The sequence below is a fragment of the Erinaceus europaeus genome, chromosome 12, assembly GCF_950295315.1.
Source record: "Erinaceus europaeus chromosome 12, mEriEur2.1, whole genome shotgun sequence".
NCBI classification, from domain to species: domain Eukaryota; kingdom Metazoa; phylum Chordata; class Mammalia; order Eulipotyphla; family Erinaceidae; genus Erinaceus; species Erinaceus europaeus.
The window spans coordinates 46,873,567-46,891,183 of NC_080173.1; the positions used below are offsets into that span (position 1 = coordinate 46,873,567).

General features: G+C 47.3%; 1 protein-coding gene across 7 annotated transcripts in view; it reads right to left on the reverse strand.

Annotated features, from left to right (window-relative positions):
- Positions 1-17,617, reverse strand: part of ATP6V0A1 (ATPase H+ transporting V0 subunit a1) — a 90,586-nt gene that overhangs the window by 2,522 nt on the left and 70,447 nt on the right. For 3 of the 7 annotated variants that reach the window (XM_016193388.2, XM_007535004.3, XM_016193393.2), the window contains 4 exons: positions 17,016-17,123; positions 16,018-16,035; positions 8,761-8,878; positions 7,395-7,566 (listed from right to left, as the gene is read on the reverse strand). In XM_016193388.2, coding sequence (XP_016048874.1) covers positions 7,395-7,566; positions 8,761-8,878; positions 16,018-16,035; positions 17,016-17,123 — 416 coding nt within the window. The remainder of the gene's footprint in view (positions 1-7,394; positions 7,567-8,760; positions 8,879-16,017; positions 16,036-17,015; positions 17,124-17,617) is intronic. The other 4 variants (XM_016193392.2, XM_016193394.2, XM_060203484.1 and 1 more) reach the window with 2 other exon arrangements.

Below are 17,617 nucleotides of genomic sequence, written 5' to 3' on the forward strand. Positions count from 1 at the left end.
TGAGTTCTAAGGGAAACCCCTACACAACGTGAGCTCAGGACTCTGGCAGGCATCTCTGTTTTCTTGTTTGTTTTCTGAGGGTTGCCAGTCACTGCTGAAGGCTTTGGAGTCAAGGGAGGAAATTCCCAGGAAAGGGGGAAGTTGGGAGGGGAAGTCTTCTCAAAGCAATGGCAAAAATAATTCTCCAACTACAAAAACATCTGAGAAAGAATTCTTCTCTTGGGGACCCAAAGGAAAAACAGAGTACTAACTCCCTTCCTAGCAGTTCAGCATCCATCTCTGAAGGGGCCCCTGAGGGGACAGGGGACCTGAAGGGGACAGAAAGATTTTGCTCCTCAGGGCCAGGCTGCTTGGCGCAGCTTCCTCTTGCAGCTGTGCCCTGGATGGCTGCCCAGCCACCAAATCGCCACCAAATATGGGCAGAACAAAAAAAAAAAAAAAAGGCTTGACTCAGAGGAGAGCTGCACAGAGGAATAGTTTCCACTCACTACTGGGGGCACCAGAAACCCAGGAAGAACAGATCAAGCTATGGGCTGGCAAGCTTCAAGGCGACGGTTCAGGTCTAAACCTTGGTTTCCTTGCCCAGCCTGTGGCCAGGTCTCCCTCACTCCATGCAGGGAGAAACTAACAAAAATGGGGTGGCACGTAACCCGTGGGCCTTGAATCGGGAGAACTCTTTGCTGTGCACTGAGAGGTACATCCTCAGAAGCCCCTGTAGAGCTGGGCTGAGGACCTAGGGGCAGAGTTGCCAGCTCTGTCTCTGGGGAGAGGAAGAGAAATAGAATTTTCCGTGTGGGTGTAAGAACAGACTGCTTTCCCACACATTCTGCAGGGGCTGGGTGCCTCCAGAGCCTAATGGATTCCAGCAGTGGCTGCGTCAGGCTTCCCCAGGGAGAACAGGGTCTGGGAGGGGGTGCTTCAAGCTGAAATTACAGGACTCCTGCTGAGAAATCCCTGGGACCTTGATTCATCCTCACATCCCAATAACCCTAGAAATTCCTTCCACTAATTTCAGGTCCTTAGCTCTCCAGAGTGGGTGGGTGGGGCATATGTGGGGAGTAGGGGTGTAAGTTCCTGTCCCCCACTTCTGTTAGGCCTGAATTCATGTTGGGTGGGCTGTGTTTTGCACAAAGCAAGAGTATTTCTTTCTTCTTTTTACCAGAGCAAAAACAGCTCTGGCTTGTGGTGGGGGACTAAACCTGGAACTTTAGAGCCTCAGGCATGAGAGTCTCTTTGCATAACCATTATGCTATCTACCCCCCGCCCTCAAGGGTTATTTCTGAACTGAAAAGAGATGGCATTTCCTTTTCACTTAACAATATATGGTCAGATGGTGGATAAGTCACCTTTGGGTTCAGTGAGGTTTCTAGAATTCTGACCTGTTGGCTTGCTTCTCTCATTAACAATCCAAGTCAAAATGAGGCAAATGGAGAAGCTTCAAAAGTTTTCAGATGGGGACCAGGCAGTAGCACACCTGGTTAAGCGCACACACTACAGTGCACAAGGACCTGGGTTCAAGTCCCTGGTCCCCACCTGCTGGGGAAAAGCTTCACAAGTGGTGAAGTAGGCCTGCAGATATCTCTCTGTCTCTCTCCCTCTCCATCTCCCCATCCCTCTCAATTTCTCTCTGTCTCTAGCAATAATAAATAAAATTAGGGGCCGGGTGGTGGTACACCTGGTTGAGTGCACGTATAGTACACAAGGACTTGCGTTCGAGCCCTTGGTCCCCACCTGTAGAGGGAAAGCTTCACAAGTGGTGAAGCAGTGTTGTAGGTGTCTCTCTGTCTCCTTTATCTCCCCTTTCCTCTCAATTTCTGTCTGTATCAAATAAATAAAAATTAAAAAAGTTAAATTAAAAAAAAAGTTTTCAGATGTGGCTATCATCTGTGTGCCTCACCTACCTATTTGGGGCCCAGTGGAGAGGAAAGGGGGGCACGTGTGTTGTGGGTTAAAGGCGAGTATTTTGCTGTGTGAGCAAATACGTGGCTCCTTTGACACAATGCCAACGATTCTGTCACCAGACTGGAGACTATGTGGGGCATTTTGGGCATCTTAGGGTTGGTCAGCCCAATCTCATCCCTCTTCCCACTCCCACCACCCCAACCTCCCAGCACAAGACTGGAAAGCAAATTCCCTCTGGGTTTCCCCACCCTCTTACCCCTCCCAAACAGGGAAGTGTGTGCTTCTGGCTTATAAGTGTAAACAACAATCTCTATGCTAGCCTGCAGCGGGGCCCTGCTGGGGGCCTCACATCCTTCCTTCTTTCAGAGACTGGCTGCCAGTGTGTTTCAGGGCCCTGCTATGCCCCAAGCCAGAATTCAGAAGCTGTCAGGACAGCCATAGGGAGCCCCAGGAAGCCACATGGTTCTCTGTCACCCCTCACAGCTCCAGCACCTAGCCAAGGCCACATAGTGGCCCAGTGGGCTAAATGGGAGTTCAACAGAGAGGTCACTCCTGCTATGTAACAGGCACCCTAGTTTCCTTGAGTGAGTGGAGTTCCAGGCCCCTTCCCTTTGCTGGAAGTGCTGTGGCTGAGGAGTGGCAGTTTTAGAAAGATAATCTAAGGCTAGACTGCTTCTCTGCTCCTTTCTACCATCCTCTGAGCAGTTCAAGGCCTGGGATACGTATCCGATGGTCCATGTGGCACGGCAATGATGACAGTCTCAAACTACTTAGCAGATTTTCTTACTTTTCCTAGTTTGTCCATCTATACTAGTGGATTCTAATTTTGTCTGTACTTACTGATTGATTGGTTTACCAGAACACTGCTTAACTCTGGCTTATGGTGGTGGCTGGATTAACCGTGAGAGTCCTGGTGCCTCAGACATGAAAGTGTGTGTGTCATATCACAGCAGGTGCTATCCCCCACCACCACGTCAGATTCTGTCTCTGTAGCCATCAACCAGTCTGTAAGTGTGTAGTGTACATGTCAATATGCATCTGGGATCTCTTATTAAACAATAAAGGGGTTAGGCTCCTGTGACAGTGGGTCACAGGGCAACAGTCTTTCAGCTAAAACTAGTTTGCTGTCCACAGTTGTTTTTTTTTTTTTTTTTTTTTTTTTACTTCTTTATTAGGGGATTTGATATCCACAGTTTTATTTACAAACCATTCCCATGGTCTTTGCCTTTTCTGAAGAAGAAAAGACATCCAGTTATGGCAGGGAAGATAGCCAAATGTACTTTACGTAGAGGTAGGAAGAAAAGAGAAGACAGACATAGTTCAAAAAGGAAGGAGAGAATTTCCCCAATAAAGAAATAAATTATTTAAAAAAAAAAAGGAAGGAGAGAATTAACAACTTAGTTCGTTAGTCTGTTCAGTGTTGTTTTCAAATGTCGCCCACCTTCTGTCCTCATGGTTTATCTTTGTTATCAAGTCACATTTTTTTGAGGCCGGGGAGTTAATGCAATGGGAGGGTACAGGACTTGCATGTGAGAGCTCTGACCTCTGGCACCACCAGTAGCCAGAGTTGAGTAATGCTCTGTTCTTTCCCTCCAATAATAATAATAATAATAATAATAATAATAAGCCATTTTAGTGGCACCAGTTGTTCTCCCCTTGCCCTCCACATTGACTTCCTACAAGTGCTCAGGAATCTGGGAGGCCAGGAAGCCTTGCAGCATGTCCACACATGGCCAGGAGAGGGTGCACAAGCACCAGTTTCAGTGTCTTGTGGTGGGGGAAAATGCTGCAAAGCCACTCCAGATAATGGAGCTCACAGTTTCACTATTCCTCAGTATTTCTACGCACCGCCCCCCATTCCACAAATACAGTTTTTGGTGAGCCTATTCCTTAAAATCTGCATCTGGGGTGGGGGTAGACAGCATAGTGGTTATGCAGAGACTCTCATGCCTGACGCTCCAAAGTTTCAGGTTCAATCTCCCATACTACCAGTTGAACAGTACTCTGATAAAAAAGAAAAGAAAAACAAATGCATTTGAAGGGTGTTCAGTGGTCGCACATGCTGCCCTCCTTCCCTTTACCTAAACAGATTCCAAGCAATTTCTTTTTTTTTTTACTTGTATATATATTTTTAACTTATTGGACAGAGACAGATAGAAATTGTAAGGGGCAGAGAAGACAGGGGGAGAGAGACAGAGAGAGACACCTGCAGCACTACTTCACCACTTGTGAAGCTTTCTCCCTGTAGGTGGGGACCAGGGGCTTGAACCTGGATCCTTGTGCAATGTAATGTATGTGCTCAACAAGGTGCACAACTGCCTGGCCCCCAAGCAATTTCTTTTCAAGTTTTTTTTTCCTATTATTATTATTAATTTTTTTTTTGCCTCCAGGGTTATCACTGGGGCTGGGTGCTTACACTATGAATGCTCCTGAAGGCTATTTTTCCCCTCTTTGTTTATCGTCACTGTTGTTGTTATTATTGCTGTCATTGTTGTTAGAGAGAAATCAAAAGGAGGGGAAGAAAAATCAAGAGGGGGCAGAGAAAGACAGACACCTACAGACCTGCTTCACCACCTGTGAAGTGACCCCCTTGCAGGTGGGGAGCTGGGGGCTTGAACCCGGATCCTTACAACGGTCCTTGAGTTTTGCCCCATGTGCGCTTAACCCGCTGTGCTACTGCCCGATCCCCTCTTTTGCCTTGCTTCACCACTTGTGAAGCTTTCCTCCTGCAGATGGGGACCAGGGGCTCAAACCCAGGTCCTTGCGCTCATCCAGGTGTACCACCACCCAGCCCCAGCTATTTCTTTAAAGATACCACAGCTGGATACTATCTACATAGGTCTTCACCTCTCTGGCAGGACAACCCTATTTTGTACTTGAATACTAGCTTATGACATGCTAGGGCACAGGGACAAACATCTGACATGTGTACTGTTTCATACTTAATCATAGTACTTTTGTCCCATGGGCATAACCTGTTTCACGTGAGAAAGTGTGGTTCAGAAAGGTACCTACTTTCCTCAGAGTAAGCCAGCCAGTGCTGACAACACTGAAACTCAAGCCCAGGGTGTCCTAAGTCCGCTGTCTTATCATTTGTTAACTTCCTTGAATCCATTCATGAGGATGTGGGGAAGCACTTTCACTCAAAGGCCAGGGGTGAGTCTGAGGAAGAATTAATCCTTCAGCAACAAAACATGGCATCCCAAACTGCCTCAGCTCACCCAGGAGATTGCACTGAAGCCAGGCCAACCCTCTTCATGTGGTGTGCCTGGCTCATCGCTGACAAGACATTTGGGTTCTGGTTCCTTGACTAGTCCCCCCTACCCTACCCCCACCCGCACCCCAAGCAAGTGTAGTAGACTCCCTGCTTGGAGTGACATCAAGATCGGGTGGTAACTGCTCCCTCAGTCCAGGGTCAGGAATAGAATTAAATAGGAAAGGAAGGAAGCCAAGAGGGCTAGAAAAAGTGAGTCACCAACGGCTGGATACACAGACATTCCCTCACACGGAGTGGCTGAGGAAGTGTGCTGAGGAAAGCGTGCACTGATAAGCTGAGAACAGGGTAGCTTGCCAGCAGTCTGAACCACGCAGCACTCCTAGCAGCACTCCTAATCCTCACTCTACAGTAAACAACAGCTGGGTGGGGAAGAGGCAGGCGAGGGGAGGAAAGCCAGGCTAGAGACAGCAACGCTCACTGATACAGCAGGATGGAGCCTCCTATAGAAGCTTTTCAGGGAAGACTAAGTCCCAGTCATGCCTCACCCACTCGTCTCACTCTCACCCTCTGCAATTTAGAATGACGAGACTGAGCAAGCCCAGCCGTGGCCAAGCTAGAAGAAAAAGCAAAGACGTGGGGGAGCGGAGGCTGAGGTTTCCTGGCTTCCGATTTCAGATCTTTCCTTTCCTTCCTTCCTCCTCTCCCTCGTTCTTGCTCTTCCTGCCCTCTGTTTTTTTGTTTTTTTTTTTACCAGAGCACTGCTCAGCTCTGGTTTATGGTGGTGCATAGGACTGAACCTGGGACTTTGGAGCCTCAGGCATGGGAGTCTGTTTGCATAACCGTTATGCTATCTCCCCCTGCTCCCCTCTGTTCTTTCTACCAGAGCACTGCTCAGTTCTGGTTTTTGGTGGTGTAGGGTATCAAACCTGGGATTTGGGGTCTCAGGCATAAAAGTCTCTTTGCATAACCATTATGCTATCCATCCCTACCCCAGATTTCAGATTTTCTTCCAGGTTTGCAGAAGTGCTGGAAAGAAACATTTAAAGCCCCCTTTCTGATTTTGAGATATGGAACACCACAGGATCATTCCTTCCGGGGTTCTGATGGTAGGCTTAGTGAGTCTGTGGTCCCCAAAACTGGTTAAACTCTATATACACCCAGTGGGCGTGTATCGTTCTCTAAAAAGAGGGTCTTGAGTGTCCAGACTCAGAGGGATTAGACATGGCGGGGGTGGGGTGGGGGTGGGTAGGTGGTGTCACAACACAAAGGAGGAAATGGAGACTCACAGAGGTAGAGGAGCCAGATAAAGTACAGGGTGTCCATTTGAAATACTTAACATTAAATTAAAAAAATTATTCATGGTTGGGGCTGGGTATGCAGCTCAGTGGCCAAACTTATGCTTTGCATGTATGAGGTCCTGGGTTCAACCCACAGTAGCCACTACCCCATCAATTATTCACTGTTTATCTGAAATTCAGATTTAATTGAGTGCCATGTCATTTCATTTGCTAACTCTGGCAACATTGCTCTGAGGTCAAGGAGTCATCGTCCAACCCAAATCCCACTTCTTCCCTTCTCCACAACTGTGCTATCTCATACAGTATCATTAAGAGCCACAAACTAAAGAAAACCAACTAGCCCTACTAACCTTCTTCTGAAGGGGTTACTTTTAGAGTACTGAGTGGCATACTTTGGAATGGGGAACCCTCCCACCCACATGGAGCTGCCAGGGGTCCTACTCAAAGATACTGGCACAGTGACAGAATGGGGCAGGGGCAAAACTCAAGTATGCTCTAGCACTTTCTTCCAGGTTTAGAGAACTGCTGGAAGGAAACATCCGAAGCCCTCCTCTCAACTCGAGACAGGTAACACCACAGATCATCTTTAGAAGCTGGACTCTAGACTTAGACTCTATTCCAGAGCTGCTCTCATTGCTCTGGAAACAGCAGAAAATTGTATGCCAGAGCAAGAAACAAACAGAAAAACCAGAACCTTAGCAAGAAGTTTAGACCACAGTCAACAGTACTGAAGAATGCTGAAAGTAGGGAGAGTAGCCCTGACTGCACCTATGAGAACATTCTCCAGAGACTGAAAAGAGAGTGATACTTTTCTGGGGTGTTTCCTGATGGATGCTCACTGCTGAGACAGGTCCCCATGTGTGGTGATGTGGAAGCAGACAGCTTCCCGTGAAGACCCGGGAGTCAGTAAGGGAGTAAATCTGCCCCGGTGCAGCTGAGGCCATGCCCCCACCTTCTGGCCCATCTACGCCCCTCACCAGTGTAACCGCAGTGCGTGCAGGAAGGCTGAGAGGCCCTCCATGATCAAGAGGATGGCCACGGTCAGGGTGGCAAAGGCGGCAAAGATGAAGAACAGCGCCAAACCTCCTGCCAAGCTCTTCACCTTCAGGCCAATGTGGATCACCATGGTCCAAAGCACCTCAGATAGTTCTGTGGAATGGGGAGATAACACAACAATGGTTGGTTCATTCATTCATCCATACATTCACTTTTTTTTTTAATTTACTTTATTATTGAATAGAGACAGAGAGAAATTAAGAGGAAGAGGGAAGACAGAGAGTACAAGAGACAGAGATACCTACAGCCCTGCTTCACCACTCATGAAGTTTCCTCCTACAGGTGGGGTCGAGGGGCTTGAACCTGAGTTCTTGCACACTGTAATGTGAGTCCTTAACCAGGTATGCTACCGCCTGGCCCCCATTCATTCATTCACTTTTTTTTTTTTTGTCTCTAGGGTTATCACTGGGGCTCGGTGCCAGCACTGTGAATCCACTGCTCCTGGAGGCTATTTTTCCCACTTTGTTGCCCTTGTTGTGGTTGTTATTGTTATTGTTGTTATAGCTGCTATTGGATAAGACAGAGAGAAATCAAGAGAGAAGGACAGAGAGGGGGAGAGAAAGACACCTGCAGACCTGCTTCACCGCTTGTGAAGCGACCCCCCTACAGGTGGGGAGCCGGCGGCTTGAACCATGATCCTTCTGCTGCTCCCTGCGATTTGCGCCACGTGCGCTTAACCCACTGTGCTACCACCGTACCCCACTTAAAAAAATTTTTTTAAATATTTTCTTTTTCTTTCTTTTTTAAAGATTCTATTTATTTATTAATGAGAAAGATAGGAGGAAAGAGAGAAAGAACCAGACATCACTCTGGTACATGTGCTGCCTGGAATTGAACTCAGGACCTCATGCTTGAGAGTCTAGTGCCTTAGCCACTGTGCCACCTCCTGGACCACCTTTTTTTTTTATTTAAAAGTCCCTCCTCTGTTTTTCCTGGTGGGTGAGAGAGAGCAAGTGAGCACGAGATTTGAACTTGAAGCTGCACTGCCTCAGGCACCAGGGCTTCTGGGCAGAACCACTACACCAGGCCAACCATCTTGGGTTCTGGATTCTTCACTGTCCTCCTCCACTGTTAGGAGACTCCCATGGTCCTCATGGGACCACTGTAGAGATCTAACCTGGTAAAAAGCGCTGATCTTCCCATCTGGACATCATTCTCCCTAGATTCAAGAGTCTTGAATAATTCCAGAACCTTTATGTATTTTCTACTCTGATGAGATCCCTCATCTCAAAGGGTGTTCAGAGAAGGGGAAAGCCACAGTTTTCACTCTGAGAGACATAAACTCACGCGCATGAGCAAGGCTGAGGGCCCAGAGCCGCAGGTAGGAGGCGGTGTTGGAGATGCAGCCCAGGCAGTACTCGATGGTATGGATGGCCTGATGGACCATGGTATCTCCAAAGTCAAACTGTCATGGGAAGAAACCAGAGAGAAGCTATGAGGCTAGGGAAGCAATGTGTACGAGTCTGAGCTGTGGCCACCTGGCACTGTGGGCCTAAGCGCTGAATCTAAACCAGGAGGCCCCAGCATTGAACTTGGGCGGTGATTTCGGCTGTGCCATCCCCAGAAATCCTGCCTGGCTTAGACCCCCTACCCTCCTCGAGACATCTCTCTCTCTTTTTTTTTTTTCAGTTTTTTTTTTTTTTTTTTTTAACCAGAGCACAGTTCAGCTCTGGCTTATTGGTGGTGCAGGGGATTGAACCTGGGACTTTGGAGACTCAGGCATGAGAGTCTGTTTGCATAACCATTATACTATCTACCCTTCACCCGAGGCACCTCATTTTAATGAACTATGACTTCATGACATTCTTATCAGCAAGTTTTTTTTTTCCCTTTCCCTCCCCACTGAACTTTGAGTTCAAGATTAGAGTGAACTGAGTTAAGAGCACTCACACTGGGGGGATAGCAATAGCAGTCATGCAACGGACTTTAATGCCTGAGGCACCAGAAATCCCCAGTTCAGTCTCCAGCATCACCACAGACCAGAGCTGAGAAATACTCTGGTTGAAAAAAAGAGTTGTGTTTGTGACCTGGGATTTTACAGTGGTAGAGCACATGATCTGAAGGCACAGGGTTGTTATTCCAGCTCTGAAAGTCCATGTGCTGGAGTGATGCTCTGGCTCTCTTTTAATAAGTACATTAAACAGAATACTCACTCTCTCTGGACCCTGGACTCTACTGCTGGATCAGCTCAAATGATTCCACCTGACATGCTAAGAAAGCAGCCAGGACAGGAAGATCTCCCCAACCCCCACCACACACACACTCTCTCTCTCTCTCTCTCTCTCTCTCTGTGCTGCAGGAGACAGGTCAGGAACAGTCTGGAGAAGACAAGTCCTCTCGGACACTTGCTATTTTTACCCTCTGGAAGCAAATACTTCCCTTTTACTTTTTTCTTTTTAACTTTTTATTATATTTATTGGCTAGAGACAGCCAGAAATAGAAAGGGATGGGGATAATAGAGAGGGGGACCTACAGAGAGACACCTGAAACCCTGTTTCACCACTTGCAAAGCTTTTCCCCCTGCAGGTGGGGACGGGGCTTGAACCTGAGTCCTTGCACTTTGTAACATTTGCGCTCAACCAGGGGTACCACCACCCAGCCCCCTTCTCTTTTTCACTTTGGACTTCTGCGATGATGACAAAGGGAAAATTGGGCTAAAGTGTTAAAAATTCCTACTTAGAGACTTAAAACAGACTAGCTATTGTTTTCTGTTCTTTTGTTTCCCTTCTACACCCTCTCTCCCAGATTCCCTCTGAACACCAAGAACTAGTTCCCAGAGAAAGGGGTCAACTGGAACAAGTCCTCAGGAGCTACTTTAGAGCCATCCAGGCACAGGTGGGCAAAAGAATCACCATCTATTAAGGAGCAGGAGGCCACTCCCTTTGGGGGCCTCTGCATACAGAACGCCCAAGGCTTCCCCAGACTGTCCTGCCCTCAGGTCAGATCTATCCTCCACACAGCTTCTTTCAAGTCTCTACTCCTCAGAGGTACCAGACTTGCCCTAACGAATGACCTGAAGGCAAGATGAGAGGAAGGGCTAGCTTGTGAGGATGAACTACTTAGAGAGATGAACCCCCTGGGGGGGGGGGCAGCCCCAACACATCCTCCCTCTGTGGATAGATAATTGTCTTGACTCCTCTCACCTCTGACTACCAACACCCAGAGTATTTTTCTCCTGAATCTTCTAGTCTTCTAATTACTATGAAAAGTAGAGCGCAGGCCAGTTAGCTCACTGAGCAATGCTGCAAGAGCTTTTCCACATCACTCCCATCCTTTAAGTCCAAGGTTCCAAGGAGTACAGGTCTCTACTCCCAAAATCTCTTTGAATGCAGTGGCTGCTGTATGTATTCCTTCAGAAACAGTCTCCTTGATCATTTTTAGCCCACTGTAAGTTCTTGCACTTAATATTGCACTTATAATGCACAAGGACCCAGGTTCGAGCCCCTGGTCCCCGTCTGTAGGGAGAAAGCTTTATAAGTGGTGAAACAGGGCTACAAGTGTCTCTTTCCCTCTCAATCTCCCCTTCCTTCTGAATTTCTGGTTGTATCTAATAAATAAAGATAATGGTTATGCAAAGAGATTCTCGTGCCTAAGGCTCCAAAGTCCCAAGTTCAATCCCCCAAACCATCATAAGCCAGAGCTGAGCAGTGCTTTGGGAAAATTAATAATAAATTTAAAAAAAAAAAGGGGGGGGGGAGAAGGCAGCCTCTGGCACACCTGGTTGAACATATATGCTATACTCCACAAGGACCCAGGTTCAAGATACTGGTTCCCAGTTGCAGGGAGAAGTTTTACAAGTGGTGAAGCAGGGCTGCAGGTCTGTCTCTCCTCTATATTTTCCTCCCCTCTCAATTTCTTTTTTTTTTTAATATTTATTTATTTTCCCTTTTGTTGCCCTTGTTGTTTAACATTGTTGTGGTTATTGATGTCGTCGTTGTTGGATAGGACAGAGAGAAATGGAGAGAGGAGGGGAATATAGAGAGGGGGAGAGAAAGAGAGACACCTGCAGGCCTGCTCCACCACCTGTGAAGCGACTTCCCTGCAGGTGGTCCTTGCCTTTGCGCCATGTGCGCTTAACCCGCTGCACCACCGCCTGACTCCCCTCTCACTATTTCTATATCTATCCAATAAGTAAATAAATACAATATTAGTCAAAAGCAGTGGGAGGGGGGTCGGGTGGTAGTGCAGCGGGTTAAGCGCAGGTGGTGCAAAGTGCAAGGACTGGCATAAATATCCCGGTTCGAGCCCCCCACTCCCCACCTGCAGGGGAGTCGCTTCACAAGCAGTGAAGCAGGTCTGCAGGTGTCTGTCTTTCTCTCCCCTTCTCTACCTTCCCCTCCTCTCTTGATTTCTCTCTGTCCTATTCAACAACGAACGGCATCAACAGCAACAATAATAACCACAACAAGGCTACAACAACAAGGGCAACAAAAGGGGAAAAAATGGCCTCCAGGAGCAGTGGATTCATGGTGCAGGCACTGAGCCCCAGCAATAACCCTGGAGGCAAAAACAAAACAAAACAAAACACAGTGGGAGGTGACACAGTGAGTAAAGTGCAGAATTTGCACATGCTGAGTTTAAGTCCTGGTGATGCTCTGCAGTTCTCTTTCTCTCTCTCATTTTTAATAGATAAATCTTTGGAGGACATCAGGTGGTAATGCACCAGGTTAAACGCACATAGTACTAAGTGCAAGTACCTGTGCAAGGATCCTGGTTCAAACTGCCAGCTCCCACCTGCAGGGAGGATGCTTCACAAGCGGTGAAACAGGTCTTCAGGTGTCTATCTTTCTCTTCCCCTGTCTATTTTCCCCACTCCTCTCAACTTCCCTCTGTCCTTCCTATCCACTAAAAAATGGAAGAATAAAAAAAGAGAGAAAGAAAAAAAACAAAACAAAACACTGAATCTTTGGAAAAATAATAAAAGGAAAGAAGAACCTTCCATTCTGGATATTACTCTCACTTCCTCCTTTCTTACATTCCCAACTTCCTCAGATGTACTGTGGAGGAAGCTAGTAGTGAGAATTACATGAGAAGCCAAGCTCTTGATGTCTGTCCCTCAGATCTGCCCCATATGAATCACCTATGAGTGTCTATGAATCCCCACTGACTCCCAGTCTACCTTTTCTACCTGGCTTCCTCATCGCCCAGCTATTCTTTACTTGCTGGACCCTGGCTTCTGCCCTCTCCACAATCAACCCTTCTTGGCACACTTGGCCGAACCTCCCAGTCAGGAGTACTTAACAGACGTGTGTCCTGATGGAGCTCCTGCTCTGTCACTGCTCCTTTTCTTCCTCCCTGCTGAGATACTCACCTCCTCCCTCTTGGTTTTCCTCCAACCTTTCTGGACATTCCTCAGTTTCCAACATGGTTCTTCCTTAAATGCCAGAGCCCCAGCCTCAGCCCTTACATCCTTCCTGCACTACCATTCGGGGCTTCAATAGCCACTGCTCAGAGGGATAGCTGAATAGACACCTTCATTTCTATTGCGTACTCTCAACTAGCTGTGCTTAGTCTCCTCCTGCTGCATCACAGGTCACTTCAAACTCAGTGATCTGCACTGAAGTCACTGACTCTTCTCAAACCCCACTGTGATATGTGCACTCCATGTCTAACAGTGTCACCACTTATGCACTAGGAACTCTGGTTTATGGTGGTGCGGGGGACTGAACCTGGGATTTGGAGCCTCAGGCTTGAGAGTCTCTTTGCATAACCATTATGTTATCTGCTCCAGCCCCTCACTGCCTATTTTCTTTTCTTCTTCTTTTTTTAATTTTATTTATTTCCCCTTTTGTTGCCCTTGTTGTTTTTATTGTTGTAGTTATTATTACTGTTGTTGTTAGACAGGATAGAGAGAAATGGAGAGGGGAGGGGAAGACAGAGGGGGGGGGAGAGAAAGACACCTGCAGACTTGCTTCACCACCTGTGAAGAGACTCCCCTGCAGGTGGGGAGCTGAGGGCTCAAACTGGGATCTTTACGCCGGTCCTTGCACTTTGTGCCACGTGCGCTTGACCCATTGTGCTACTCCTACTGCCTATTTTCAGTAAGGTACAGGGACTTGTAACTTTAACTTTCATGATCTCATATTAGTTCCTTCCTTTCTGATTCCCCCTGCAAATGCCTTACTTTACTCTAGGCCTCCCAGCTCTCTTGATTCTCATTAAACTACCTGATCTCCACATCTCCAGGCCGTCCCCTCATTTGATATACCCTAAAACACATCCACTAGGGTATTTCAGCAACACACAGGTGCTGTGTCACTCCTAGCGTCACAGTCTTCTAATAGGTCCTTGCTGTTCACTGTGCTACGGATGGTTTCAACCAACTTTTGTCTCTCCTCTCACCTGTTCCCCAACTCCTGACTTTGTGCTCCAGCCAAGCTGAATACTTGTTTATTCCCACGTGCGGTAGACTTACAAGCTTCTATTCTTCTTCTTCTTCTTCTTCTTTTTTTACCAGAGCACTGTTCAGCTCTAGCTTATGGTGGTACAGGGGATTGAACCTGGCTGGGACTTTGGAGCCTCGGGCATGAGAATCTGTTTACATACCCATTATGCTATCTATCTACCCCCCCACCCTCAAGTTTCTATTCTGTATGATAACTATGCACACTGGGCCTATGTCCCCTTCCTACCACAAAAAACTACTGCTGGAACAGACTAAGCTGAGGAATAACTTCCTTCAGAATTGCTCTCTTGGTCTTCTGTTTTCTTCTCCACTCCACCCCAGTGTTTGTCAGCTGTCTTTTCCCTGTGCTCCTACTCCTCCCTGGGCACACCTCTAGCACATCTGTCACCCAGGCCATCTCCTCAATCTGTCTGGGAGCTCCTTGAAAGCAATGATGTTTTTCTCCTCTCAGTTTCTGCAATAGTAAAGACAGTGTTTGGCACAAGGGGGGTTGAGTGGATGAATGAATGGGGCTGTAGGATGAATACCCCTGGTGAGAAGACATAGTAAGGAGAAGTGCTGCTCAACCTGGCTGAATGGTTAAGACCTTCAGAGACTTCCCAGACAGCCCACTGGCCTGGTCTTGCTGTGCCACTGTACTGAGAGCTCCCCTACCCTCTGGGGGAAGGGACTGCTGCTTCTATCCTGCTAAAGTAATGAACTTCCATGTGAGGCAAACAGGTTTCCTAGTCAAACCAAATGGGGGAGTTCTAAAAGCAGCCTACACTTTTAGGAGGGGAGGGGAACAAACCTGTACAGTTATCTAAATCTGGTTGCAGAGAACCAGACTATGCATATGATGAAGATAAAATGTTCTGGCTATTTAAGAAGTCATGAGAAGCTGACCCAACACCCCACCCCCACCCCCCACCCGCAGGCAGCTGTGGGGACCAGAGGCTGGGGAGGCTGAATTACAGGCTGTCGTTTGGATGTCCAGGTCCCCTGCAACATGGCTACAAATGAGAACCACACTGACAATAAGCATGGCATTGGGTGTTCAGTTAGGAAGGCTTTCAGAAAGAGCAGTGCTGTTGGAGGATGTGTGTGTCACAGGGAGAGGGCTGTGCTCCTCACTGATGTGGCACACCGCACCCCAGCCCCTCCCGGCAGCCTAGCTGGTGACTGTGCACAGACAGTGCCTGGATATTGGTAAAGGAGCTTCTCCAGCCCAGGTGGACTACACATTGTCTATTTTAATGTATAACAGCAAACATCTTCCCATTCCCATCCCACTGCTCCCTTAGGACCAGGAGAGTTGGGGAAAGGGTGCAATCATCTTAAAGGGAAGGGCTTTTTGGGGGTGGTGGTAAGGGGAGATGCAAACAGTGCAGCAAGGTCTTTTAAAAGCCCACTTTTAAATCTGTGTATTGGGATAATTGCTGAGATAGAAAGCATTCTACATCAGATGTGGCCTGAACATTTAGCCAAATGCTCTGTCTATTCTATATTATTTTGCATGGCTGGTATAACACAAACTTCTTTCACACAGATGGATTGCTTTCTCTGGGATGTACCTGAGAGGCAAAGCTTCCTTCTGAAAGCTGTCTACCTCCCACCTGGGCCACATGAAGGCAGAGCTGACCCCAAGTGATGGCTCAGCATCTCTCACTTCAAGCATCATCAAGCTGATGAGGGCAGCTGGAAGAGGTTGGATGCAGCTCAGACAGGGACAGGGAGAAAGGGTAAGCTTTACTCTAAAACACTCAGAGAAGCAGGGAGGAAACAGTTACTCCCAGTAGCAGGGCGACTACAACATCACAGGAGAGGAAGGCGGAGGCCAATGGGATTTAACTCTCAAGGGGAGTCATTTCAAGAATGCCAAAGCAGACATTACTTGGAGCTCCTTTCAAAGCCATTCTCAGAGGTATTAGATCAGCAGATTAATGAAACAAAGACAGAGGTGACTGACATCAGATGCAGTTAATGGAGATGAGCTTTTTCAGAACACAGGTTCACGAACTGATTAGAGATGGCCAATGAGATGCAGGATGTGCGGTGTCACGTGCGGCCCCAGGATGCAGCAGGGCCAGCAGAGTGAACACAAGGATGGGAAGAAAAGCCACAGATAAACATGAAGGCAAAGCCAGCTTGTGTCTTACCACTTCATCCTCGGTAGGCTTGAAAACACAAATTTACACTTAGTGGGAAGCCACACCACACACAAGGTCACAAGTCATGAGCACAAGACTACTGATCACTTCTTGGGGAAGACTGTGGATATTAAAAGGATCTAACATGTTGTAGGCAAGCTTCCTCAGCAAACATGAAAAGCAATGTTACTGGTGTTTAGAGCATTAAGATACATAGTTTTAAAATGACACCCGACCCTTTAAATTTCTTTTTAGAAACGTAAGTACATAGTAGAATTGGTCAGTCAGACTGAAAAGTCCAGTCACCTGGGTCCTCAACTCCTATACTGTTTGCCTTCAAAAGACTATCATGAATAGATGAGAACCAAAACTTAAGTTTGGAGGCTTTGTGCTAGTGAGTGATCAGGCAAGGAGACTGGGGTGGGGGAGGGGGAAAACGGCAGCAAAACTTGAGCTCAGAGGTGGTGGTTTAAGGAAATGTCTAGCTTTTCACTTACTCTATAAAAAGTAGACAATGAAAATTTTAAAAAGCCTCAAGTCAACTATCTTTATCAAGATAATCCATCTGTGGTAGAGGAATGCAAAAGAACCAGTGGCTACAGTTCTAATCAGAACCATTCTTGGAAGGGACAAAGGATGAAGAAGCTGCCGTAAGTGGACTGTGTTTCTGGTAATGACAGTTGGGAGGCTGAGTGGCTGAGGCCTGCTCTGCCTCTTCCTGAGAAGAGCAGTGAGCAACTGAGATGTGCATGCAGGCAGAGCACTGCAGGCAACATGGAACTCAAGAAGTCAAATGATGGAACAAAATTGCCATGGGCTCTGTAGCAGCCCCTCCCCCCCCTTTGAAAAAGGTGGTGGTACCCTAAGAAGGTTCAGAAGGCAGCTGATCATCAGTGTTAGTATTTTAATTTTTCAAGAAGACTGGAGGTTCACAAACAATCTTAGGCATACTAGACTGGGACTGACCCGAGGTGGAAGGAGAGGAAGCCCACACCACTGGATCTTACCTCTTCCGCGTCCTCTGAATGGGTGGAGAGCTGGTCATGCTGAATAATCTCAGCATCCTCCTCTGTCGGTCCGTTGCCCACCCTGATCCCACCAAAGTTGAGAGTTCCCTACACAGATGAACAGAAAGAGTAGAATTTGCCTGGGCTTTAATGTGACATTCTGCGAGGTAGGGAAGGGTGATGGTTAGTACATATAAACTTCAGAAAAGTATATATTCTAACAGCAAAAACAAAACTCACTGATTGAATAGCTAAATAAAAACAAACCACTGTTCCCCACCCCAACCACCACTGTACCAGCCCAGCCCCAGCCTCCATTTACCACCTCATCCTGCTTCAGAGGAAATACACAGTTCTGCCTGCTGCACCAAGAGACACCAACCTCACCTCTGTCAACACTTAATTACAAAGCCTGCTTGAATGAAAACCTTAATATGAACAGACGCTCATGACAAGTGTGGCTCTGTCTGTGAGGCCTTCTGTAACTAAAGAACAAACTTTCTAAGAGGAGAGGGAGCCAAACCACACCGTGATTGTAACCTGGTCTGATAAGCTTTCAACAGGAGTCCAAGAGTTTCAGTAATCTCTCTCAGAAATGTGTG